Here is a 27,347-nt window from a genome sequence, read left to right as displayed (position 1 = left end):
AGGGAGAAAGACAAGCAGACTCCACTGTTGAGTGCAGAGCCTGACCCGAGGCTTGATCTCACAACCCTGAGATCATGACCTGAGGCAAAGCCAAGAGTCAGATGCTTAACCAACTGAGCCACCCAGGTGCCCCTATGCTGCCTTTTAATTCCTAGGAACAGAGGCTATGAGGTCAACAGAACTGGGTTCAAATTTCTGCTTTCTGTATGTTGGTCACTGTATGACCTTGGGTGAATCTCTTCATCTCCTTGAGTCTCCTTGAATAGAATGGGAATACTAAGTCTTCCTCCATGCTCTCTGGTTGTCTATATATCTATTGCTCTCACAACACCGGGGATTACTTGAGGAAAGAGAGCCTATTTTACCCATCTTTCTGCTCTTCCAGGGACTATCATAATTGTTGGGTACTGGTGATTCATTCCAACCATTCCAATCTCGGAAGGACCCAGGATGCAAGCCCTACCGGGAGGCGGGGAATAGTGTTGATGAGCTGTCCTTGGGGCTGGATGCTGTGTTTGTCATGTCTCTTTGATAAATCCTGCACTCATCCCTAGGCTAGGAGGCAAGACACAGAACTCAGAACCCCAGGGAAGACCCCGTGCTAACCCTGGGGATCCACATTCTGCTGTCTGTCAGAGGAGCTTGGGGTAGATATGTGCTGGGCCACTCACTCACCGTGTGTCCTCTAACTCACCATGTTACATGTGGTGAATCTCTCTGGGCCTTTGTTTCTGCATTGGAAAAACCACAGGGTTCAACAAATGGAAGTCAGATGGGAATAATATAATATAATTCACATACCATACATTTCATCCATTTAAAGTGTGCAATTTGACTGGTTTTAGTATCTTCACTGAGTGGTGCAACCATCACCACAATCGAAGGTATGAATGTTTTTGTCACTCATAAAGAAATCCTGTACTCACTGAATCACTCCCCATTTCATTTGGTGTCCTGTCTAAGAAATCTTGCCTAACCCAAGGTCATAATATACTCTCACCTTGTCTTCTGAGAGTTTTATAGTTTTTGCACTTATATTTATTAGATCTTTCATCCATGTTGAATTAACTTTTACATATGGTGTGAGGTCTGGGTTCACTCCATTCTTTTACGTGTGGATGTCCAGTTGTTCCATCATTAAATAAATATTCCTCAAATATTTGTTCAACATCCATTTAGAGCGGATTTTTATGGAGGGAGGGTAAGTGTGGGCCTTTTGGTGACAGCATCCCACCTCTCTTGTCCTAAGCAGTTCAGTTCTGCCCAGACTTGCAGCCTTTCTTCAGCAAAGCAAAAGCCCACGGTTCAGCAGACCCAGCCTCTTCTGAAGCCAGGTTGATCACAAGAAGTGACTACATGATTATAACCTCACTCCAAATGATCTACCAAAGTGTGATTTCCAGTCTCATACTGAGGTTTGGTAAGACTCAGTTTTCTTCTCCAGCTTTCTCTCTCTCCTCTCATTTTCCGGTGTTGTGGTACCTCAGCAGCTGAGCTGGTTGGTCCACGCTTGAATCTGACCCTGACCAAATGATTCTTGGAAGCAACAGGAAGCATGATTTCAACATCCTCCAGGGTGATAGAAGGGTGTTTCTGGCAAAGGGAGCACCTGTGCCCAAGAGAGCAAGTCGTTGCAGCTTTGGAGAGAGGGTCAGGGACAACCTGGGTGGTGTCTGTAGCTGGAGAGACAAGGAGATGGACAAGGAGCCTCCTTCAGGGCTGTGTACGTGGTAGGGAAAGGGAGGCTGGCAAAGGAACGGAATGGAATGACTTTCCTTCTCCAAGCGTCTAGCTGGGTCTATATCGGGTCTGGATTGGGTGATCATCTTATTAGAGGGGCTCTTTGGGCTCTGGATGCCACACTCTGCCCCTCCATATTCACGGCCGTAATAGCAGGATAATACTTGACATGTATCAGCTTTGGAGCCCAGGGAAATTCCTGTCTCCCTCCTTCTGTCAGCTGCACTCCTTTCTATCCCTCCAGGGGCCAGACTTGTTCCCCTCTCTGAGCCTTTGCACTAGCTGCCACCTACGTCTGGAATGTTCTTCCTGGTGCTTGGCCTGGCTAGCACCTACTCATCCTTGAGGGTTCGGTTAAATGTCTCTACCTCTCAGAAGCCTCTGACCCCCTGCGCTCATCCTGGGCCTCCTGGCCTCCAGACCCCTTCTCTGTCCCTCCCCCTCTCCGTTTTGTCTCCTAGGGGACTGGCTTCCAGCAGAGATCAGCCACTGGGGGCCCTGGCAGGAGACTGGGAGGCCATGGGAAGAGCCAGGGTATGTTTCCCCCTCCCCTCTGTCCCAGGTAGCTTCCTAGGTAGCAGCTTTGTGTCTGCAGTTCCAGCTTCCATACAGTGACCCCAGGCCCTGGTTTGGGGGGCACCCCTTCTTCCTTTGGAGACAACTTCCTGCCAAGATCCGCTTGCGTCACTCTCCCCTGTCTGGCCCTCAGCATCTTCTTCACCTGTGGAAACCATTCTCTGCATTCAATTGTCTTGTAAATAGTTGAAGTGGTCTTTCTTTTCCTGGTTAGACCCTAACCGATATCTCTCCCAAGCTAAATTGTACCCCCCGAATTCTTGTTGAATTCAAGGGACACAGAGACTTTCTCCTCGAGCTGCCCTGCAGGTAGAAAGACCGAGGGGTCCTTCTTCCCAGTTCTTTCTGGTTCTGATGGGGCTCTGATGGTCCCCCCATCAGCAGGAGTCTGAGCAGTACCTGTGGGCCTGTTATTTCGAGCTGGCCCTGGTAGGTGAGTTACCCTGGCTGGTGGGACGTAGGGGGTGTTCCTCGTTGAGCTCCCCTGTTTCATGGCAGTCTGGGAAGGTCAGCTCTCTCTGTACGGATTTACCTGGAGCCAACAAGTTGGGGTCAGACAGGTGGCCCTGTAGCAGGGCAAGCTGTTCCTGCCCCAGGCTGACATCGGGCAGGTGACTACTGGAGCATCTCGTCCATCTTAATCCAGGTACAGAGCTTGTCCTGGGGTTAAGGTTGCATTCCCTCAGGGATTGCCTGCCTGGGGTAGATTCCTGTTGTCCCATGTCCCACAAGTATGTAGCTGGGGAGAAGCCGCCTCATGAGCTGTTATGAATCACCCACATTAAGTATGTCACATAATTTATTTAGGGCTTAGTACTCTTGGCTGTTGCTGGGTTGTCCTCAGGATTCCTAGAATGTGCTGGCCCTTTGCTAAACTCTTCGTAGGTGTCCTCTCATTTCATCCTCATGCTCACGCTGTGACACAGAGGTGGCTGTCACCCCCCATCTTGCAGATGATGAACTTGAGGTTCTAGAGGGGAGGCCACCTGCCCAGTCATAGAGCGTGTAAGAAGCTGAGCTGGAAGTTGCTTCTACCCCGCATCAGTCTGGGGCGGGAGTGGGCAGGGGTCTCTAAAAAAGCCATGGACTTTACCATCTTGTTTGGAATCACAGATCTCCCCCGACACCCACCATTTTATGGAATTCACGAGGCCTCTAGAGGTTATGGGATTAGCTCCCCGACCTCCTCAAATCCAGGCTCTTCCTGTTGTCCCTTCCTAGATTCTTAAGCCCCCAGAGCCTGGGAGAGATGGGGTAAGGGTTGGAGCACTGGCTCCCCGCTGGGAGGTGGGCAAGGGGGGAGGTCTCAGGCAACAAGAACGTGGGGCAGGGCAGGCAGAGAAGTCGGGCAGTAGCGGGCTCCCCGCTGGCCTTCCTTTTGGGTCACAGCACGGAGGTGGGGTGTAAGCAGGAGGCAAGAGCTGACATCCCAGAGGTGGGGAAGCTCCAAGGTGGTGGCTTCAGCCTGGGAGGGTCAGCAGGTGACCTGGTGAGACCTCAGAAGGCTACATAGAGAGGGAGGGTGGGGAGATGGTAGGGGAAAGGATATGCCTGGACACCAAGTGACGCAGACGGCCTCACCTTTCCATTCAGAGAAACTTCCAGTGAGACATTTAAATGTGTGGTGGAGAGCAGAGACGCAGCACTGGGAGAGACCAGCTCATGGTCTGAGGCAGTTGGAACCAGCTCCTGATTGAAGTCGGAGGTCCTGGTTTGCTCCCGTTTCCCACTCCAGGTCTACTGAGTCATCTGAAGATCTTTGGGTCCCACGGTTTCCCATCTGTGAAGTGGGAATGGTGGATGACAGGTTTTGCAGGGTCCCTCTACTCTGATCCTCGCTGATGTTCACTTATAACAGGAGTCTGACCTCACCCTGCGTGCTGCCGTGTGGGTGACCTAGTAGGGCTTGTTCTCCAGACCTGAGAGGTTGAGGTTGGGAGGGAGAGCCCCTGAGCTCCGGGCTGAACTCTGATCTTCCTGCAGGGATTTACCTGAAGTCCAGGACACCACAGATCCCAGTCCCCTGCGCTGTGCCTGAAGAAGCAGGTCGTGATGGACACCAGGTGAGTCTGGGTGTGGAGTGGGGACCATGGGAGCCATCCTAACTGCTGAAACAGATAGACAGACTCTGGCTGCAGGCTTCCCTCACTTCGGTCTCAGGGGTGTGTGGCCAACAGTGGGTCCCGTGGCTGCTCTAGGGAGCTCAAGCGCAAGTCCTAGCCCAGCCACTGACCACTTGGTGAACTTGGGCAAGTCTCCTCCCTTCTCTGAGCCTCCTGTCCCTGTGTGTAAAATGGGGATGCTGGACTAGATCATGTCCTAGGCCCTAACTGTAAGTCTCATAATCTGAAGATCTTGAACTCCTTGATTATCCTTTCTGTGCGTCTACTTTCTCACTTGTGAATGGGGACATGTGTGTGAAGGAGCCTAGAAAAGGATGCCAACCCTCTACTCCATATGCACGGTGTGTACATCTTGCTTGGTCTCCCTCCATGTCTCTGAAGTAGGCTGGACCAGGCCAGTGGCCCATCCTACAGATGGGAAAACTCACTAGGGCTCCATGGAGCTCTCTGGGTGAATGGGAGAGCTGAGGACTGGCAGGCCCCCGGGGAACTCTGGCCCCTGGAACTTGCAGGGAGCTGGGAGAAAGGAGGAGGCCAGATCCTTAGAGCAAAACCTTTCCAGGACACTGGAACCGTGCCTGCTGGAGGGATCTGTTGGAGTGTCAGGGAGGAGCATCCCCCTTGGGAACCCAAAGGGGAATCAAGGCACCCTTGGAAGCATGTGGCCAGAGGAGCTCATCACGCTGCGGCCTGGGGAATCTGCCTGGCACGTGGTCCTGAAGAAGATCCAGGAGCTCTCTGATTCAGTACGGAGGGAGAGGGAGGGAGGGTGGGGGGGGAAGGGAGTAGGGAGCAGAGAGGGTGAGTCTCAGTCCCTACTTTGGTGGACAAGAAATAAGACTTTCTGTTTCGTGGTTCTATAGCTCCGTTTACTAGGTCTTATTCCAAGGCTCAGTTCTGCTGGGGGTCATGGAATGGTTTCTCTGACCCCTTCTCATACCTCCCATCACCCCGTGGAATTGTAATTGCCGGGAGCCAGGCTGTGTAGCGGAGGGTTGGAGCCATCTTGTCCCCGCTTTGATCTACAAAGATCATTGTTGCCCTTACGTCTCCCTGTTTAAAGAGTTAGAAGATCTGGCGTCAGATCCTGTCTTTGCCACGTACTCGCTGCATGACCTTGAGCCAGGGACTTCCTACTTCTGAGCCCTTGTTGTCCCATCTATAAAATGGCACTAGCACTAGTACCGACCGCACAAGGTCATTGTGAAGACTAAGTGAGGCACCCACCACCCAGCCTCCCCTCCCTCTTTCCCGGCCCTGGCAGGACCACCGAGAGCCCTTCATGGTCGCCAGCCTGGGCGTGCTGGCTAGCCGCCATCAGGCCTTCTGCCGCGCCCTGCCGTGGGTCTCACCCTTCTACGTCGTGAAGTGCAGCAACAGCACCTGGGTGCTGCGCGTCCTGGCCACCCTGGGCACCGGCTTCGACTGTGCCAGTCAGATGAGCCTGTGCCCGCTGCCGGGGGCCTATTCGCGGGCCTGACACTTCCTGGGGGCAGGAGGCCAGCCGCCGGGGATCTTGGAGTGGGGCCCACGGCACCTAGGACAGTGGCCGAGACAGGAAATACTCACTTGATTTTGAAGGAAGAAATGAATGAACTATGGGGGGTCGACCTGCCGCTGGGCCGCGTGACTGGGGCAGGCAACGGGAACCAGTGAGTGGAAGGGCACAGGCTTTGAGCCACAGGCCCTGTTCCTGTCCCGGCACAGTCATTTCACACACACCGCAGGTTCTTCCTCTTTAAAATGGGGCCAACTCTGCTTTCCTGAGAGTCATCTAGAAGCCTAAGTGGCGCAGACGTGCCCAGCGCAATGCGAGGTGCAGAGGAGGGATTCAGCCAAGGGCAGCCCTTTGTGCTCACGCCCCAGGTTTTTGGCCCCGGAGGGCTGGGGTGGGGAGCAAGCCCCTGACGCGGTCCCCCCCATGCCAGGTGGAGCTGGAGCAGGGGCTGCGCCTGGGCGTCGCCCCCTCGCGTATCATCGATGCCAACCCCTGCCAGCCTGTCTCCCACATCCAGTACGCTGCCCGCCACGGGGTGCGGCTCCTGACCTTCGACAGTGAGGAGGAGCTGAGCAAGGTGGCCCAGCACCACCCCGAGGCCAGGTGAGACCAGCGGGGTGGGGCAGGCAGGTGCAAACAGATGGGCCGAGGGACAGCAAGCCTGGGGCCTCTGCCAGTGGAGTTGGGTCTCTGCAACCAGATGAAGGTGGTCCCATGGGGTGACCTGGGAGAGGTTCAAGAGGCAGAGTACAAGCATTTGGGTCAGTGGGCCCAGTGCCTTCCCTGGTGCACATTGGTGCCGAAGAAATACTGCTTATATCTGCATAGACACTGGGCGGAACCTGGCATTAGGAGGTCTAGGGTCAGGCGACCTCACGGAAAAAGCACTCACATTGGAGTCAGGTAGACCAGGGTTCATGTTTCAGATTCATGAGCACATGCTGTGTGGTCTTGGGAAAGTTATTTAACATTGCTGATCCTGTAACCTGGAGGCCTTCAGAAGGTGTATGTATAATTTTACCATTTTCCTGCTTTTTCTTGCCTGGGCAGAAGTCTCTAAGTGGTGAGTGTTTTCGTTCCTTTTGGACTCAGCAGCTGGAGGAACTAGGCACGGACAGGTGGGAAGGTGGAGAAAGATTGGGGAGAGGGGGGCGAGTGAAGCATCCAGGCCTCGGGGCTCACGTGTCTAAAAACCCCTGGCATCTTTCGCACCCTCTCCCAGGCTGGTCCTCCGGCTGTGGGCCCAGGACAGCGAGAGCACGTTCCCCCTGAGCACCAAGTTTGGGGCCACCCTGGAGGTGTGTGAACATCTGCTCAAGTCAGCCAGGGCCCTGGGGTTGGTGGTGGTTAGAGCCAGGTGAGAGTGCTGGTTTTCCCTGCCTGGGAAGCACGGGTCCTGGTGTTCACTGCCAATCTCCAGTCTTTGCCCTCTGGTCAGCCGTGGCCTCTCTGGGCCTCAAGATACTCCATTTCTCCTCAGCAAAGAAGCTGGGTGTTATCTGGGACTAGGGCAGGGCAAGCAAGGCACCCACCTTGGGTGAAAAATGTAAGGGGATGCCAAAAAACTTAGTACTCTAGATAAGTAACATCTTAATACAATATTTTAAATTAAAACTCAAGATTAATGCAAAAACCCATGATGAGGAAAATATCAAAATTTTAAATTAAGACAGGATTGGAATTCCTGACTTTTCCTTTTGTCCTGAAGTCCAATCACTTTTACCAATTTTGCCTTTATTTAAAATTTCTGTGTCTCATTCGTTGGGGATGTTTTTGCATCAATTTTGCTTCTTAAAAATATTGCATTAAATGCTATTTATCTTGATGGCTCAGTATTTTGGCACCCCCTTAAATTTTGCACCTGAGCCGAGGGCCTCCCCTGCCCCCCGCTACATGGCCCGGATTGGTTCCTCAGCCCGCCTACTTGCGGGAGTGGCGGGGGCGGGGCTGGGATTTGGGGTTCTGATCGCACGCCCTCTGAGGAGGGGAAGGGGAACCCTGCAACCGAAGCACTGGGAGGCGGCAGCCCAGAGAAGTGACTGCTGTACGACCGTGAGCACCCCAACTCAAGGCCGGTCACGGGCGATGTGTGCGTCTCCGCGGACCCCCACACGTATATCCAGGGGTGCGTGTTTGTGCGGGCCGCCGTAGTCACGTGTGACCCGGTGTGTGTATCCGTACTGGTCTCCACATTTTACCCGTGTTGGCATTTCGGAATGTCCCCCTTCTTACTGACCCTTACGTTCCCGTGTGTTTCTCCACGCGTCACGTGACCCGCGTCCAGCTTCCTCGTGGGCTCGAACTGCCAGACGGTGCGCGCCTTCACCCAGGCCCTGGCTGACTGCCGGCGCGTGTTCGAGATGGGCCTCCTGGACATCGGAGGGGGCTTCCCGGGAGAGGAGGGCTGCGAGCCTAAGAGGTCAGAGAGGAGGACCAGGGGGAGCCTGGGCTGGGTTCGGGGGACGGTATGCACTTGCTTGCATGTAGGGGGAGCTCTTGTAACTGAGTCGGGTGCATGCATGTAGCTGGGATGTGTCTTTGTTGCGAGGTCTTTGTCTGACTCAGTGCCCATGGCCTGTGGGCACATGCGAGCATGTGTCAACGTCTGGCTCCATGTCTGTCTTTAGACATGTTACTTGCTGTCCCTGAGCTGCAGTCAGGTAGAAGCTCCCTCTGCCCCCCATCCGGGGACCATCCCATCTTTGCTGACCATGTATTGGTTTCAGTGGCTGGGAATTCAGACATCTCAGGGTGCTGCAGCCGGTACACCTGCTGTGTGTCCTTGGGCAAGTGACTTCCCCTCTCTGGGCCACAGTTTCTGTTTCCTCCCTAGTAAAGTGGGGATGATAACACCTCCCCACTGTGCTATTATGGGAACGAAGGGGGATGGTGCAGGTAAAGCCCCGACATAGGGACTGGTCATATCAGGGTCTGGGTCTGTCCCTGCAGATGGCGAGGGTGATCAATGCTGTCCTGGCCCAGGACTTCCCCGTGGGGAGCGGTGTGGAGATCATCGCGGAGCCCGGACGCTTCTTCGCGGGGTCTGTCTGCATGGCGGCTGTCAACCTCATTGCCAAGAAGGCTGTGCTGGAGTCTGGTGAGTGGACCAGCACTGGGGGGAAGGGGGGAGGGCACTGTGCAGACGTCGCCGGGCCCTGGGGAAGAGGATAGACGGAGGGTCTGGGCTCCTCCCCCGGTGCCTAATTAGTGAGAGGCAAGCTGTGAATCGGGAATAAGAATGAACCTGTTAGTATCACTATTGTGTCGTTCTCAAGTACACTGGGAGGCAGAGAGAGCCAAGACAAAGTCCTTACCCTTCCTGAGCCGCCCATGAATTTAGATCACATTTATGGAGGCAAAGTCACAGAATACGGCTCATGAGGCCACAGACACCACTGTGCTCCCGACGTGCATTTGAAATTCTTCCAGAAAGTGCTTTCTAACAGGTGCAGATTCTTATAATGAAATATACACTGAGTCAATACAAATTCTTACAACCAATATAGGAAGGCAACATTGTCGTTGTTGTGGCCTAAAGGTTAAGGGTGACATCTAGAGGGTAACAGGAAACCTTTTGACAACTGAAGTTGACCATCATGGGAGAGTTATTAGATTGTTATTTTTGCAGCAGGAGTGGGGTGGGGTGGCTGTTCTTACACAGTGAACTAACCAGAAACTCGATTTCATGATGAGATAGAGAGTACGAATAGATCTCACCACTCTATTCTGTGGCTTTGTGATAACTGACATAAAAATATTTATAAATCCCGGTAATCTCCTCCCTTATCCTTGTGACACATGCTGGTCCACACAGCTTTTAATCCCAAAGGTGCTTGTGTCAACTGATTTCATTTCCCCACAAAGTGTGTGGTTAAAGAATATTGGGATATGCAGCACAGGATTTTAGCCATCCATTTAACGGAAGTCCAAGTTATAAGTATTTGGGGCTTATTATTTTTATTTCCACAATAATAAGAGCTGCTAATAATTAAGTATTCTTTGGGAAATACCTATTTTGTCTCATTTCTCTCAACAATCCTAGGGGGTAGTTTTGGGTCATTCCCATGTTACAGGTGGGAATACTGAGGCTCAGGGAGAGGAAGGAATTTGTCCACACAGCACGGTGAGTTGGGGTGTAGCAGGGCCCCCCATTTGCCTGGCTGAAACGCTGGTCACTCGCTGAGCTCTCGGCCTTGAGGATGTCATGGCAAAGTGGCTTAGGACACCTGGGTCCGGGGTCCCTGGAGACAGGATCGGTAATGGCAGCTGTGGGGGAGGGGAGGAGATGAGGTGACTGACACCAGGGAGAAGTCAGTGGGGAGAAGACCCAGAGGGGGGAAAAAAACAATATTCAGAAAGATGTGAGTATCTAAGTGGTAGCTGGAATGCCTGTGTATAACCCTGAGTTTAGATTCAAGAAAGCAATATTCTGCAGACTAAGTGGTTGCGAAGAAACTGGCTTGGTAGTAGGACATGGGCACTGTCCCAAAGGGAGAAGTTTTTACTCACAGTTCCCTAGAAACAGGGGACCTGGCGTGCCTCGCGGGGCCCGGGGGGAAGCAGGCAGGTGGGGCAGGGGCAGAAGGATCAAGCAAAAAGCCAGGGTGAGAGACTCCAGTGTGGTTTTCGAGGGCAGGAAGGGGTGAGGTAGGTAAGCTGGCTGGGCAGAGGGAACAGCGGGACCCCAGAGGACAGGCCCCAACCTGGTATGGGATCAGGAAGACTCCTGCAGCAGAGAGCAGGAGTTCTCCGGCACTGGGCCACGGATTGGGGCCCCTCCGGAGGGTTCCACGCTTGGGCTTGGAGGGTCGGTGCTGAGACTGGCCACGCGCACCTCAGTGCTGCCCTCTCCCCGCTCCCAGGAGGCCACCGGAAGCTGGTGTACTACCTCAGTGAGGGCCATCTTCCTCAGGGAGGCTGTCCCCAGGATGCCCCTTGTGGTGAAGGTAAGGGGGCCCCATGTGGCTCAGGTACTCCTAGTCTCTGAGGCCCCCCAGTCCCGAGAGGTGGGGATCGCCGTGGCAGGCGGGGAGGTGAAGGAGCTCCGACTGTTGATGGCTTTGAAGATCGCCACACCACATGCGTGTTCGGGGACGCGCACACGGGTGCCCTGTGTACCTGCATGTGCGCTTCTGTGGGGGGGAGCGGCTGACGTCCAGGTAGGTGGGTGTACAAGTACGTGAGTCTGTAGGCGTGCATGCGCATCTGTTCGGCTCTGTGTGTTTCCATGTGCATCTCTGCACGCACGCGTTGTGTTTCCAGAGTCCTTGAATGCTCGCGGTGCGGGAGACTTAGGAAGGAGAGATTCTCAAACTTGGCTCCACCTTAGATCACCTGGGGAGCTTTAAGAGTCCCTAATGCCCAGGTGATGCCCCAGACCGCTGAAATCGGAATCCCAAGTGGGTTGAAAGCCTGGCCTCAGGCCTTTGTGAAAACTCCCCAGGTGATCCCGATGGGCCGCCAAGTGTGAGGCAGGTATGTTGAGTGACAGTTGAATAAAATCCTCCCATTGTGTAGGGGAAAACCGAGACCCCATCTGTGCCCGCACTTGTGAACGGGCAGGGCGGGGCTATGTCACTAGACTGTAAACCCCATGAGGGCAGGGTTGAGAACAGTGCCCGGCGCATACGGACCGCTCGCTCCTTGGTCACCGTGGGTGGCTGTTAAGTGTCCGTGTGGGTGCCTTTCCTGCTGGGGCCCTGCGGGCGTGCCCGGCCGGCCCCGGGGAGTGGGCTGGGGGGACCCACTGGGGCTCTTCCTTCTCTGAGTCCCTGCTCTTTGCTCCCTGCAGGAGTTCGGCTCAGAGCCGCCCCTCTTCCCCTGTACCCTCTACGGTCCCACACATGATGCCTTTGACAAGCTCTTCCTAGGGGAGTTGCGGATGCCCGAGCTGGATGTGGGCGACTGGCTTGTCTTTCCCTCCATGGACATTTACACCTCCACCATGAGCTCCACCTTCAATGGCTTCCTGCCCGCCTCCATCTGCTAGGCCATGGAGCCCGGGCTCAGGTGTCCACAGGGGGAGACAAGGGGCAGGGCATGGAGGGGATCGCAGCAGGATCTGAGTTCGGCAAGGAGAATGTGGCTAAGCTCTGCAGCCCCAGGCCCAAGAAATAGCCTGCTCCCCCCACCGGCCCCAGCAAAGCCCAAAGTGTCTGACCGACCTTTGACACTGGCCTCTGCCTTTGGTGCTGACCCTGTCATAGCTGCTCCCTGGGTAAGTCCAAGGTAGCCCCCCTGGGTGGCTCTGCCAGCTCTGAGGTGTGCACGCCTTTGAGGACAGAATCAGGCAGCCCTGTGGCCCCGGCTGACCCTCAGCCCCTTGGCCAGGCCCCCACTCTGCTGTGTTTGCCACTGCTCCCCAGTTTCCTTCTCAGATGTCCCCTCCCTACCAGCTTCAGGGTCTCTCACAGGCTCGGCCCCAGGGTCCCCTCTCTGCCCAGCCTAGGGCTCTGTCCCCGAGGTGGGGAGGGGGGGAGGGGCTCTAGAACCTTTCTTTACTGGCACATCCTTTCCACAGGAGCTTGCTGGGGACAGCACCTTAGGTTGGGAGGCGACCGTGGGAGTGCTCCAGACGCCTTGGTATGCCACGTGGGGAAACGCAGGGTGGGGGGGGGCAGGCAGAGGTTTGAGTGCTTCTGAGTGTGATAGGGCAACTTCCAAGGTTCAAAACGTTTTCTCCCAAAGTGGGCCTCACTGAAGTCTAGGTTAGCTCCTCAGGCAGCCGCCCCCACGCTCCCTGCTCCTTACCCCCCAGACCCTGGTCGGGGAGGGCTGATAGCCTTATGCCCTGACAGCCTGCGCTCCCCGAAGCCTATGTCCCGGACATGAGGCGGCCTGCACGGACCGGTACCTTCCTTTCGTTCAGTTAGTGACCCCTGTGCCGATGCAGGAAGGTCTGCATGAGCTACGGCGCCCACTCTCGCGGTGAGAATACTGGCTCAGACGGGCCGGGAGTGACTCCAGGCTCCCCCACACGCCCACAGGGGCGTCAGTGCCTCGGTTTCCCCTCGGGTATTAGTATCCCCCTCAATGGGTTGTTGAGAGGAGTAAGTCCAATAATGCAAATCCTCAAGCAAGGTCAGTTCACGTCCAGGGCCCTGCCTCCGGCTGCCCCTGGTCCCAGGCCTGGCCCACTCAGAGACCCCCCCCACACTGCCCCAGGGTCTGGGGGTCCTCAGGGAGCAGACATGGCCTCTGGCCACACAGCTAATGGGCCAGCCCTGGGGGTGCACCGACCTGACCTCAGTCTTAGAAGCCTCCAGGCTGGGAGGTTGGAAGGACAAGTGTGAAAACAGCCAAGTCCAAAATAGGATGGACGCTACTGTGTGTCCTCCATAGGCATGCTAAAACTTTAAAAACAGTATTTGGGGAGCTCTGAGCTTGAAAAGAAAACAGTCCTACAGCGAAGAAAGTTGGCAGAGGCGAGAGCAGGGACATGTCAGGATGACTACCCACATTCCTTCGGCAGGTGAGGGTCCAGAGGCCGAAGCCGCCCACCTCCTTGTCCTTGTTAAGCCTCTCCGTTCGCTGACCCCCAGCCTCTGCGATGGTCCTCCCCGTCCGCCAGAGTCAGCCCCACCCATCTTGCTGCTGCCTCCTCAGCTCAGCTAACACCGGAGGACTCTCCCAGCACCCCAGGACTAAGGAGAATTGTCCCCCAGATATGTGAGAAGGGTTGGGCTCTGGGGGCCACCCCAGAGGTCTCAGACAGCCTGCAGCCTGTTCCCAATTCACCTCTTCCCAGTGCCTGAAAATTGGGGGTGGAAACATCTACCCCAACCGCCCCGCCCCCCAAAGTATCTGGAAGCACAAACATAAGTGGGCTTTCGGGAAGATATAAAGAGATGTTGGTGTGTTTTGTGTTCTGTGTTTTGCCCTCTGATGCTGTAACTGTGGTTGTCCATCCATTCATCTATCCATATCCGCTGATCCCTCCATCCCTCCATCCATCCACCCATCCCTCCATCCATCCACCCCTCTATCCATTCACTCAGCAGAAATCTGAGGGCCTAGTGTGTGCCTGGCACTGTTCTAGGCCCAGGTAACACACAATGAAAACCCAGGCTCGTGGAGCTTACCTTCCAGTTGGGAAAAGACACAGCATAAACAAGCACATACATATATAACAAAGTACACGCTGTGAGGAAAAATAAAGCAGAGTCAGAGGATAGTGAATAAAGGAAGATATGCTATTTTAGGCAGAAGGACCAGGGGCAGCTAGTCCGGGGGGCCGGGGGGAGCACAGGAGCAGAGACCTGAGGGCAGAGAGTGAGAGGCCATGTGGTTGCTAGATCAGAGTCCCAGGCATTGCAAACCGCCAAGTCCAATGCCAGGGATGGAGACTGTTAAAAAAGAAAAAAAAAAAAAAAAAAGGCAAGGGGCTGCGTGTGGGTGAGCAGAGTGAGTGAGGGGAGGTGCTGGGAAAGGAGGCAGGGGGAGGCCTGGGGGGTGATTTGTCAGGCCTCATGGTAAGGCAGGGCTTTGACTTTGTTGTGAGCTGGAGGCAAGGCCCTGGAGGGTTTGAGCAGATCCATGCAGCGGGAATGCAGAGAGAATCTGAGGGGGCTCCTGCCAGTTTGGGAAAATGATGGGCGGTCAGGGTGTTGGTGGTGAGAAGTGGCCAGTTCAGGACAGGGTGGACAGGTTGAGTCAAGAGGATCTGCTGAGGGACCAGCTGGGGTACCTGGGGCAAGGAGAGGAGTCAAGGATGACCCCAGGGCATTTGGCCGGAGCAGCTGATACATGAACGGGGACGCTGGGGAGGAGAAGCAGATTAGGAGGGGTGAAAATCGAGAGCTCAGCTTTGACAAGTAAGGCTGGAGCGGTCTATTCAACCTCCAAATGGAGTCACACACACACAAGCCCTGGGTTCAGGGCCAGGGCTCAGTACGGGGGGTACGAACATGGGCAGTGTCGGCACCCCGAGGACTTGACATCCCTGGGGCCTCCCAGGCCAACCAGGAAGTGAGCGTAGCCAGAGAAGACACAAGGCACAGAAACGAGAGAAGCATTTCTAAGAGGAAATGCCCAACCGTCAAATACCGCCCAGAGGTGGGTGCGGTGAGGGCCAGAGGTGGGTGCGGTGAGGGCCAAAGGTGGGATTGGGAAGAGGAGGTCACTGGTGATCTTAACCAGAGGCTTGGTGCAAGGGAAGGAGGTTGGTGGAAGTGGGGTCCAGAGAGTGTGGGTGTGGGCCACCCCCCTCCAGGGAGTTGTGCTAGAACTGGCAGCAGCGGGATGGGGGGGGTGGCTGGAAGAAGAGCAGGCCAGACCAGGAGGTTTATTTTAAGATGAGAGCTGTTACAGTTTGTTTGTAGGCTCCCGGGGATGCTCGCTAGCGGGGACGATAATTAAGATGCAGAAGAGAGGAGACAGTTGCAAGAGCCAAACCTTGGGCGGGTGGGAGCTGGGACAGTGCATCCCAGGGAGGGAGGCCGGGCACACTGTGGGCACCGCAGGTCCTTGGGAGAAAGTGGAGTTCTCTTCTGACTGGTTCTCTTTTCTCAGTGAAAAAAGAAATAAGGTCAGGGCTGTGAGGGAGGGGGCAGGAGGGGGTCTTGGTGTTTTGAGGAGAGGGGCAGAGATGGGGAAGTCCCAAGAGCGGGAGAGTGAATGGGCCAGTGAAATAGGGTTCAATTGCCAGCACAGGGGACCACCCAAGGTTTGTGGGGGCCAGTCTAGAGCGAGGTAGGCCATCTGATGTGTCGGTCTTCAGCCATGTTCAGCTGCATGGGAGCAGGTGCACCATGGTGGCCGTGGACATAGATGGGCTGGAGAATGAGGTGCTCATGGGGGTCTCTGCAGGTCCAGGCTCCAGCTGGCTACCCCAAAGCCCCTGCAGTCCTCAAAGCCCTTTCATGACTCCACATACTGTCCTTCCACAGCCATATCTGCTGGAGACTCAGAATGACCGGGTGAGCTCACAATGACGCCCACTTCAGAGAAGCGAAGGAACCTGGGGCACCAGGGGGAAGGGGCAGAGCTGGTATTTGAATTCACACACCTGATCGGTGTTCTCCCTTCAGGGCAGCAGGGGTGTGCATGATTTGTTTAAGAAAATCTTGCATCCCAGAGGGTGAAAATAAACAAGGTTGGCAGTTGGGGGATTAAACCTCAGGTGTTCCGTGCCTTGGGAGGCCCAGGTGTTGTCACGTTTAACTGTAGTGACTTGCTGCCACCCACTGGCCACTGGCGGTGTTGCACCCAGACCTACCGCGCAGGATTTGCTTCGCCGACCAGGGATTTACTGTCTGGGTCCAACAATGCCTTGTTGAAAGGATCAGGTAGGAGGTCTCACCCCGCCCCCCGCCCCGCTTCCCCCCCTCCCCCGCCCCCCAGCTTTAACAAATGAGAAAACGGAAATCAAGAGAGGTGACTTTAAAATCCCATCTGCACTTGCGGACTCTACTCTGCTCAGATGTTGATTCATTGAGTAAGTATTCATGGAAGACAGCGTTTTAGGCGCTGGGATTCAGCAGGAAGTAAGGCAGGAGAGAGCATTGCTCTGGTAGAGCAGCCGTTTTGGGGGGGAGGGCAGACACTAAAGAAGTAAACAAACCAAATGAGAAATGGTGATGGGTGCTGTGAACAAATTAAAAGAGAGAGTGGCTGCAGAGGATTTTTGGGAGATGACATTTGAGGAGAGACCTGATGGCCGAGAAGGTCAGTAAAGATCCTGCAGGAAGAGGGAACAGCACTGCAAAGGCCCTGAGGCTCTGCAAGATTTGGGCAGGTTCCAGATCCAGTGGAGCCCTGTGTCGCCCAGCCCATGAGAAGTGCAGCGGTCAGAGCTGAACATTGTCAGGAGGGTCATGCCATTGACCTGCTCTCAGTGAGTCCACAGCCTCTCGGCCCCGACCTTACTCACACAGCTGACCACTCCATTCTTGGAGCTCCTCCTCCCTTGGCATGTGTGAAACCAACCTCCAGCGGCAGGAAAAGCTAAGATTATTCTCCTGTGACAATTAAGGCTTAACCTTCCACATCTAGAGGCTTCTGATTTGAAGGAACTCACTGACCTGTCTAAAACGAGAGCAGGAAATACTGGCATGTGGAGTCCAAGGTCAAAATTGACATTTCCGGGACCTGGGATAGGAGCATGCAGGAGAGAGTTGGTGGAGGTGTATTCAGCCTTGTTTGTAGCTGCTGCCGAATTCTGTGTGTTTGTGACCCTGTCTGCAGCTAATGGTGAGCCACTCTTGCAAATGTATTAAATGGTTAAGTTTTTAAACTTGTTTAAAATGAATATTTACAAGTTTGTATACATAGTATGAGCATGCATTCTTCAGATCCTATCAGTGGTGTTCCAAGAAATAATAAATTTTTGGAAGCAAAATAAGTCCCTAAAGTGGCAATTTCAATATGTTACTTAAACACGAACCCAATCGTGTTAGCTGGCATTCTCCAGGGTTTGAATATTTGCTATAGGCTCCAGTTCTTTGTCAAGCAAAATATTCCATCATTAAAAGAAAGGAAAGTTGTATGAAGCAACGTGTACCCTAATACCCAACTTGAAGCTGTGTTTGGACACACACTGAATTCAACCAGCATCAATGCAAAATGAAATAAGTGTCTCTACTTCTGAAATATTTATCATAAAAACAAAGCTCAAGGGCAACATGTGTTTTAAATTTTCATTTTAAGAGGCACTTTTAAAAAGTAAACATTCATGATATTATCATTCCATTTTTAAAATAATTTTTATTTGGCATTTGCTTTGAGTTAACGTTCCCCTTTTTATTTTTTTTTTATTTTTTTTTTATTTTTAATTTTTTTATTGTTATGTTAATCCCCATACATTACATGATTAGTTTTAGATATAGTGTTCCATGATTCATTGTTTGTGCATAACACCCAGTGCTCCATGCAGAACGTGCCCTCCTCAATACCCATCACCAGGCTAACCCATCCTCCCAACCCCCTCCCCTCTAGAACCCTCAGTTTGTTTTTCAGAGTCCATCGTCTCTCATGGTTCTTCTCTCCCTCCGATTTCCCCCCCTTCATTCTTCCCCTCGTGCTACATTCTTCTTCTTCTTTTCTTCTTTCTTAACATATATTGCATTATTTGTTTCAGAGGTACAGATCTGAGATTCAACAGTCTTGCACAATTCACAGCGCTTACCAGAACACATACCCTCCCCAGTGTCCATCACCCGTCACCCCATCCCTCCCACCCCACCCCCACTCCAGCAACCCTCAGTTTAACGTTCCCCTTTTAATGTGTTTATTGTCAAATGTCTATATAAGGTAGAGATCGTTTTTACATGTTATTGAAATATAGCATCTTGTCATATTATATTGGCTCATTATAATAATAAACACATAGTTTAAACTGTTTAAACACATCATTTTTAAACAACAAAACTCTGAAATGTTTGGTATAGCCCTCTTACAGAAAAATGTTCACCGATTATTATTATGGTCAATCATTATTTTTCAAAACACATAAAGTGTTAGGAAAAATACGACATAATGTATGATTTAAGGAATTTCTGAAATTTTCCTGGGATTCTGATATCTCATGCCCAAATCCCAAAGATTCATATCTGTTGGGAATTTGGAAAGGCTTTTCAATGTTCTAACATCTCTCGTCTCTGCACACCATCCCATTTCAAGGCCACTGCTCCAATGGCCCGACCTGTGTCGTCTCTCTGCCCTTATGAGTCAGCCCCCAGGCTCCTCTAACTCACCCTCCACGGTCCTTGAAAGGGTCTTTGCAAAGTGAAAAAGGCCTGTCCTTTCTCTGTAAAATCCTTCCCTGGCTCCCCAACACCGTCGCCAGTGTTTCTTAAAATGCATCCGGGGATGACTATATAAAAACATCTGGGAGTTTCTTAAATGTGGCGGGGCCTCATTCAGGCACAATGAATCAGAATTTCTGGGAGATGAAGCCTAGGGATCTCTGCACATTTAACACATCAAGTTCAACTCTATTTACAGCCTTCTACCCATTGTGCTATGGTATATTTCACTTCTACATATGTTATTAACCCGATAGGACGTTTCTATTATTGTTTTATAGACAATTATTTTATTTTATTTTATTTTATTTTTTGAAGATTTTATTTACTCGACAGAGAGACAGTGAGAGAGGGAACACAAGCAGGGGGAGTGGGAGAGGGAGAAGCAGGCTTCTTGCTGAGCAGAGAGCCTGATGTGGGGCTCCATCCAAGGACCCTGGGATCATGATCTGAGCCGAAGACAGACGCTTAACGACTGAGCCACCCAGGCGCCCCTATAGACAATTATTTTAGATTTACCCACCTATTTGTTTTTTTCCAGTGCCCTTTATTACTCCTAAAGATCTGTGCTTTCATCTGAGATCATTGTACCCCAGTCTGAAGAATTTCCTTTAATATTTCTTGTAGTACAGGTCTGCCAGCAATGCATTTTCCCAGCCTTTTCTGTGTACAAAAATACATTTGTTTCATCTTAATTCTTAAAGAATTTCCCCCTACCCCTGGCATAGAATTCTAGATTAGCAGCATTTTGGTTTTTTTTTTTTTTTTTTCCTGAGCTTTAAAAATGTCATGACATTATCTTCTGGATTCATAGTTTCTGTTGAAATGTGCACCTCAATCTTATTGTTGTGTCTTCTTTTACCTAGCTTTGAAGATTTTCTCTTTGCCTCCATTTTCAGCTGTAGGCAATGATACATCTAGGTGTGGTTTTCTTTGTCTTTATCCCGCTCGGGTTTCACTAGGCTTCTTGAATTTGTGGGTTGATATCTTTCAACATTTTTGGAAAATTATAAGTTATATCACTTCAAATAATGCTTCTGCCCCAGTTGTCATTTCTCCCCTTCTAAGATTCTAGTTATGCAAATGTTAGACCTTCTGACTGTGTCCTGCATATTTGCCTTTTTGCCCCCTGTGTTTCAGCATGGGTATTTTCTGTTGAACTGTCTTCAAGTTTGCTAATCCCATCTTTTATCTTGCTGTACTCTGTCTTCTGTTAAGCATATCCAATAAGTTCTTAATTTCAGGTGTTGTATTTCTCAGTTTTAGAATATTTGATTATTTTAAAAAATATCTTCCACTTCTTTATTGACAATCTCTATTTTTTAAAATTTTTTAAAATTTTTTATTTATTTGACAGAGAGAGACTCAGCGAGAGAGGGAACACAAGAAGGGGGAGTGGGAGAGGGAGAAGCAGGCTTCCCGCAGAGCAGGGAGCCAGATGCGGGGCTCGATCCCAGGACCCTGGGATCATGACCTGAGCCGAAGGCAGACACTTAACGACTGAGCCACCCAGGTGCCCCAACAATCTCTATTTTTTATCCACTTTGTCAATCTTTCCTTTTATGTTCTTTAACATAAAGTTCTTGTCTACTAACTCCAATATGTGGATCATGTGGTTCTGACACTATTGTCTATTTTTCCTCTTCACCACCAGTCGTGTTTTCCTGCCTGTTTGTATGTCTAGTAATCTCCAATACATTGACATTGTTCAAATTGTAAATTATCCCAATATGATGAATGTGTAGTGACATCTTATTGTGGTCTTAATTTGCATTTCTCTGATTGCCAGTGAGGTTGAGCACTTTTTCATATGTTTATTGGTCATTTGGTTTTCCTCTTTTGTAAAGTGCCTGTTTCAGTATTTTAACCATCATTTAATTAGGTTGTATTTTTCTTATTGATTTGTAGGTGTATATTAATTGATATATGTTCCTGATGACTTGATTCATTTATCATTATACAGCTGTCCTCTCTACTCCTGACAGTTCATGTTTTAAATCCACTTTGTCTGATATTAATATATATGTGCATTTCATTAGTAGACCTCACCCAGAAGAGACTTCTGCTTCCCTTACCTAATTTGGAAATTACACTGTTTTTATTGTTTTACTGGTTATCTTAGAGGTTATAAGCTGCACACTTCACCTATTCAAGGCTAGAGTTAATCAACACATTTACTCTAAGACAATACAAAAACCTTTAAAAAATTTAATTACATTTACCCACCTCCTGACTTATTTATCATTTTTGTCATGTATTTTAATTCTTTTTTAAAAGATTTTATTTATTTGAGAGAGAGAGAGCATGCGCACAAGCAGGGTGAGGACAGAGGGAGACAGAGAGGCAGACTCTCGCTGGGCAAGGAACCTGATGCTGGGCTCAATCCTGGGACTCATGACCTGAGTCGAAGGCGGATGCTTAACCAGTTGAGCCACCCAGGTGCCCCTCGTGTATTTTAATTCTATAATGATTTCTGTTTTAAACACCACAAGACATTATCATTGTTTTATACAGTCATGGTTCATTTAGATCTGCCTATTTGCCATTTCATTACTCTTCGTTCTTTCTTGCATTTTTTCTCTCTTATCTGGGCTTTTTCTTTCTACATAAGCCTGCTGGTGGCATAATTTCTGTTTCTCTTTGTCTGAAAGGGTCTTGATTTCATCGTCATTCATAAAATGGGTTTTCCCTGGGTATGGAATCCTAGGCTGTCTGCTGTTTTCTTTTCATATATTGAAGATGATCCTTCTGCTGTCTTCTCTCATCCACTGTTGATCTTGAGAAGTCAGCTCTCAGTCTCCCTTGGTCCTTTGAAGATAATCTATCTTTTTTTCCTGGCAGCTTATTAGGTTTTATCTTTATCTTTGGCATTCTGCTGTTTCACCATAATATGTTAGGTGTAAACATGTTTTTGAATTAATAGGTTTTTTATTTTATTTTATTTTATTTTAAAGATTTTATTTATTTATTCATGAGAGACAGAGAGAGAGAGAGAGGCAGAGGGAGAAGCAGGCTCCCCAAGGAGCGGGGAGCCCGATGCGGGACTCAATCCCATGACCCCAGGATCATTACCTGAGTTGAAGGCAGACGCTTAACCATCTGAGCCACGCAGGCGCCCCTGAATTAATAGATTTTTTTAAAGAGCAGCTTTAGGTTCATAGCAAAATTAAATGAAAGATACAGAGCATTCCCCACATGTCCCTTCCTTCTGCCACCACACACAGCCTCCTCCACCATTAACATCGTGTAGTGCTTTTGTAACAATGAATCAACACTGACACATCATTATCAACCAAAGTCCATAGTTTACATTAGGGTTCACTCTGTATTATCCATTCTTTAGGTTTTGACAAATGTATAATGACATGTATACAACATTATAATACCCTACAAAATGATTTCACTGCCCAAAAATTCCCCGTGCTCCACCTCAATCTCCTCCCTCCCCCCAGCCCCCTGGCAACCACTGATCGTTTTTGTGGTTTTGCCTTTGCAGAATGTCTTAGAGTTGGAATCATGCACTATATAGCCTTTCTAGGTGTAAAGTTTTAAAAATTTATCCTGCTTGGGATTTGCTGGGCTTTTTGAATCTTACACCAAGTCTGGTGCTCTCTACTCCCTGGCAGCACACTTATCGAGACTTGGTTTCCCCGTACGTAATGAAGTCAGGCCACATGGCCTCTGAGGGCCTGTTGGACTCAGACATTCTCAGACTAGGATTTCATGGGTTTTCAAACCTCTGAGATGCCACTCAGCTTCCTCCCACCTTCAGTTCCCAGATACCCTTTGCCTCCACCTGACACCTGAGGCTAGTCATGGAGAATTCCCAGATCTGCCACAAGGGGGCAGTGGTGTGCAAAGATTGCCCAGGTTCTGAGCTGAGGGCAAAGCCAAGGGCTTCTTCTTGGAGGTCTTTGCTTGTCGCTGTCGGAGTAAAGGGAAAATGATTAAGCCTGGGATTCAAATACCCGTGTCCCTTCTCCTTCATTTCATTTATCAAACTCTGGCTGATGCATGGAGATAAGTTATACCCTGTCCTTACCCTTAAGGACCTCATGGTTCACTAAATCCTTCTCTCTGGCCTACACTTCAAGCGGATTTTCCCATCTCCCTGTCTCTGCTCCTGCTGTGCCCCTCCCCCATCACCATCGTTACATTTCCCCTCCTTCTCAAGGCTCTGGTCAGAGGCCAATTCCTCCCTGGAGCATCCCAAATACCCCCGTCAAGAGAGCGCTTGTCTCACTCTCCAGACTGGAAGCTCTCCAGGCAGGGCTGGGTCCCCCTTAACTCTGGGTCCCCTGTGCCAACCCTAGGACACAATGAGTGCTGGAGGAAGGGAAGGCGGAGGCTCTGGTGGCTGGGATTTCTGGCAGAGCTGACTGAGCCCAGCACTTAGAGGGCTCCACCATGGCAGCTCCTTTGTCCACCCCAATCCGCAAGCCCTTTGGGGTCCAGCTTTGTACTCGCTGCTGAGGAAATGACGAGAGATAATCTGCCAGTTCCAAGAAGCAGTGGATCAAAAAATGAAACCATAAAAGCATCAGAAGAAAACATAGGAGGGTTTCTGATTGACTTTACAGTTAGAAAGACATTTCTAGGACTCAAAACCAGAAGCTATACTGAAAAAGAACTATCAATGGCTTTTAAGCTTTTGAAGAAATCCTCAGCCTTATTCATAAGAAGATAACTACAAATTTAGAGTACATGTAGGTTCCATTTTTCACTTATCATATTGGCAGAAAGCCAAAAGTTGAATAACATCCTTTAGGTGACACTGGAAAAGAAAGTCAGCTCATCATTGCTGGGGGAGGGGAGATCTCTCAGCACAACCCCTGTGGGGGACAAAAAGGCAATATCTATAAAAATTACAAATACATCTGTGTTAGGCAGAATTCTAAGGTGACTCTCATTGGCTTTCACCTTTGTGTGATCTCTTGCAACATGGGCGGAAGCTGTGAATACGAGAAAATGTGAACTTGAGAATTATGTTTCATTATATGGCAAAGAGATTTTTGCAGATGTAAGTAAGGTCCTCTATCTGTTGATTTTAAGGTAGAGATTACACTGAGTGGGCTGGATCAGATCAGGGGAGCCCTTTAAAGGCAGAGAATTTTCCCTTGCTGGTCTCAGAAGGAGAAGTCAGAGACTTGAAGCTTGAGAAGAATTCATCATGCTATTTGGGGGAAGCCACATGGCAAAGAACATAGGTGTCATCTAAGAGCTGAGGGAGGCCCCCAGCTGATGGCCCCCAGAAACCCAGATATCTTAGTTCTACAACCACCAGGAACCAAACTTTGCAAATGACAGCAACGAGCTTGGAAACAGGTTTCCCCCAGAGCCTCCAGACAAGAACTAAGCCTTGCCAACCCCTTGATTTTACCCTGAGCAGAGCACCTCACCACACTGGGCTGGACTTCTGACCAACAGACCGTGAGCTGATAAAGAGGTGTTGTTTTAAGCTGCTGAGTTTGTGGTAATTTGCTAGGAAGCCATAGAAAACTAATACAATACCCACACGCCAGCAATCCATTTTGGGAAATCTATTCACCTGTACATGCATACATATGAAACAAAGTACCTATGTGATTATCGCAGCATTGTTGTTACACCAAAAAAACCAAAAAAAACACAAAAAAACAAAAAACCCTAGAAACAACTCAAATGTCCATCAATAGGGAATTGGTGAAATGAATTTTTTCAGTCTCTACAGTAGCATCATGTGCAGTGTTATGAAAGAACGAGGAGACTATTTGCTGATAGAATTCTCCAAGATGGGTGACAAGTAAAAAAAAAAAAAAAAATCCAGCACAGTGTATGTAGTTTGTTGCCTTTTCTGTAAAAAGGGCATTATAAACATATACTCATTTTTAGACTTGCAGAAAGAAACTCTGAAAGGTACGAGGTGCTAATAAAAAGTGGGGACCTATAGAGAGTGGGAGCGAGGAGTCAGAATAGGGCAAATGAGGCTCATGGGTCACGGTGAGACTTTTTACTTCATGCTTTTTAAGTATGTTTTTGAACCTTGAACATGCATTAATGAATGAAAAAAATCAAAGCTAATTGTTTTCAAATAAATCAATGTCGGGGGCGCCTGGGTGGTTCCGGCACCTGACTCTTGGTTTCCACTCAGGTCGTGATCGCAGGGTCATGAGATCAAGCCCCATGTTGGGCTCTGCACTCAGTGGGGAGTCCGCTTGAGATTTTCTCTCCCTCTCTTTCTGCCCCTCCCTCCTCTAAAATAATAAATAGATCTTTTTTAAAAATCTAAAATGAGGGGCACCTGAATGGCTCAGTCGGTTAAGCATCTGCCTTCACCTCAGGTCACGATCCTGGGGTCCTGGGATTGAGCTGAGCCATACGTCAGGCTCCCTGCTCAGCGGGGAGTCTGCTTCTCCCTCTCCCTGGGCCCCTCTCCCCCTCTCATGCTCTCTCTATCGCTCTCTCTCGAATAAATCTATAAAATCTTTAAAAATCTAAAATGAATCAATGGGGCACGGTCCTCCCAGCTTCTCTCTGGGCCTCATCCTGCTCCCTCGCCTTGCCCCTACAAGTTGATCCAGGGGAATGTCCTCCATGGGACTCTTGACCTCTGGCATTTCCTCCTCATTCTCCCTTTTGCCTCAGGAAAACTAGAGGCAAGAATTCAAATAGCTGTGTCTGAGCAAGTCATCTCTCTGGAATTCAGTTTTCCCGTCTGTGAAATGGGGATGATAGCTCAGAGCGTTGGTGGGCGGTTCAGTGAGATCATTCAAATGGGTGCCCGGCCCATGGCAGGTACTCACGGCATCCGCGCTGGCTGGAATATAGGAAGGATCCCTCCCTGCAGAGGCAGTTTATCAAGTATACACTAGATGGAGAAGAAATGATAGCGCCCTTCACTTCGCACACGCTTACTGTGTGACTGTGGCCGGATTCTTCCTCTTTGCTATGAGATGCCTCAGGATCCTGGAGCAAGAGATCTCATTTCTTTTTTTTTTCTTTTTTAAGATTTTATTTATTTCTTTGACAGAGAGACAGCGAGACAGGGAACACAAGCAGGGGGAGTGGGAGAGGGAGAAGCAGGCCTCACACAGAGCAGGGAGCCAGATGCGGGGCTCGATCCCAGGACCCTGAGATCATGACCTGAGCTAAAGGCAAACGCTTAACGACTGAGCCACCCAGGCGCCCCAAGAGATCTCGTTTCTGCAGTTGCAGATGAGAGGCATGGACTTGAGGACGTTGCTGCCCTCCCTGCCCAGGGACAGATGGGGTGTTGCGTTCTGGCAACCTTCCAGATCCCCAGGGGCTTCTGCTGCACTTCTTGTCCCTGGGTTCCAGGAGATTCCCCAGGATCCTGGAACAAGATATCCGTCTCTTGTCTAATTAGTGTGAGATAGGTTCCTGATAGTTGAGCCTTGACCTGACGTAAGAAAGGTGTTCATTTTGGGAGATGTTGACTGTGTTCCTGGCTGGAGAGCCTGTCATGGTCCGTCTCAGGTGTGGACTCACTTCCATGGCCCTCTGCCCGTATGTTACTTGCTCCTGGGAGATGCGTGGGGCCGTTTGTTCTTGTCCAGACTGATGCACACAGAGAGCAGAGACCTACTGTGTGAGCAAGTGCGTGTGTTCGGGGTCCAGACCTGTTCTAGCCCCGTGAGACTGGTGTAATCTGGTTAGTACAGGTCTGCCCAAGAGGTTTGAGCGGGTTTACACTAGCGTCACCTAGTTTTAACTGATTTGACTCACTTAAGTCAGTTTAAGTGCGTTTGTGTCTCCTTGGCTATTCTGAACTCCTTTACCATTTAATAGTAACAGACCCTGATCTTACACCGGTGACATGTCAGCATTGTGGATTCCAAGTGCTTTACATACAGTAAGTCACATAATCCTCATACCTGCCCCACAGGTAGAGACTGTGTCCTCATTTTACACATGAAGAAACTGAGGCACAGAGAGCTTAAGACACTGGCCCCAGGTTTCATGGTTACGGAGGGGCAGAGGCAGGGTTTGAACCTCTTCCTTCTGGCTCCTGAGTGAGCGCTGAAGCTCGGGGTCAGGCTCTTAACACTACAGATGAGGATTTGAACCACTTCAAGAGGAGTCGATTTGATCTGAGCCAGTTGTTGTTGCCGCTAGAAGCTGCTTTGTTCTGGTTCGATCTGCATCCAGTCCTGAATCTGGCACATTCCAGTGGACGCACAGATCTCAGACCCCGTAGCACCTTGAAATGGAAGACCACCATATTCGTTTTCTAGGGCTACTGTAACAAACCGCCACAGCTTTGAAAACAAGAGAAACTTATTTTCTGACAGTTCTGGAGATGTGGACAGGTGCATTCTCCCTCTGTAGGCTGTTGGGAGAAGCTGCTTCTGGCCTCCTCCAGCTTCTGGTGGCCCCAGGTGTTCCTTGGTCAGAGTGCTCCGATCTCTGCATCTGTGGTCACATGGCCTCCCTCGTCTTCTGTGTCCCCCGTGTGTCTCCCATAGGGACACTGGCCAGTGGATTTAGGGTCCACCCCGTTATCAAGGGTGATCTCATTTCAAGATAATTGCATCTGCAAGGACTCTTTTTCCAAATAAAGTAAGATTCATCGGCCCCAGGGATTAGGACATGGACATATCTTTCTCGGGGCCTCATCCAACCCATCATGACCACTGAGGTCACATCGCAGTATTTCCCCTTAGGGAC

At 50.4% G+C, this 27,347-nt stretch overlaps 1 protein-coding gene across 1 annotated transcript; it reads left to right on the top strand.

Annotated features, from left to right (window-relative positions):
* The first annotated feature begins 5,098 nt into the window (after positions 1–5,098).
* LOC118539621 (antizyme inhibitor 2-like) lies at positions 5,099–11,926 on the top strand. The gene is given in 10 exon segments (XM_078071788.1): positions 5,099–5,185; positions 5,704–5,872; positions 6,245–6,255; positions 6,374–6,540; positions 7,160–7,294; positions 8,222–8,390; positions 8,887–9,034; positions 10,800–10,839; positions 10,841–10,883; positions 11,729–11,926. Coding segments are annotated over 10 exon segments (1,167 nt in total).
* The last annotated feature ends 15,421 nt before the right edge of the window (positions 11,927–27,347 follow it).

The sequence above is a fragment of the Halichoerus grypus genome, chromosome 5, assembly GCF_964656455.1.
Source record: "Halichoerus grypus chromosome 5, mHalGry1.hap1.1, whole genome shotgun sequence".
NCBI classification, from domain to species: domain Eukaryota; kingdom Metazoa; phylum Chordata; class Mammalia; order Carnivora; family Phocidae; genus Halichoerus; species Halichoerus grypus.
The sequence above is the reverse complement of the archived record's forward strand: the minus strand, read 5'-3'. Positions and strand labels throughout refer to the sequence as shown.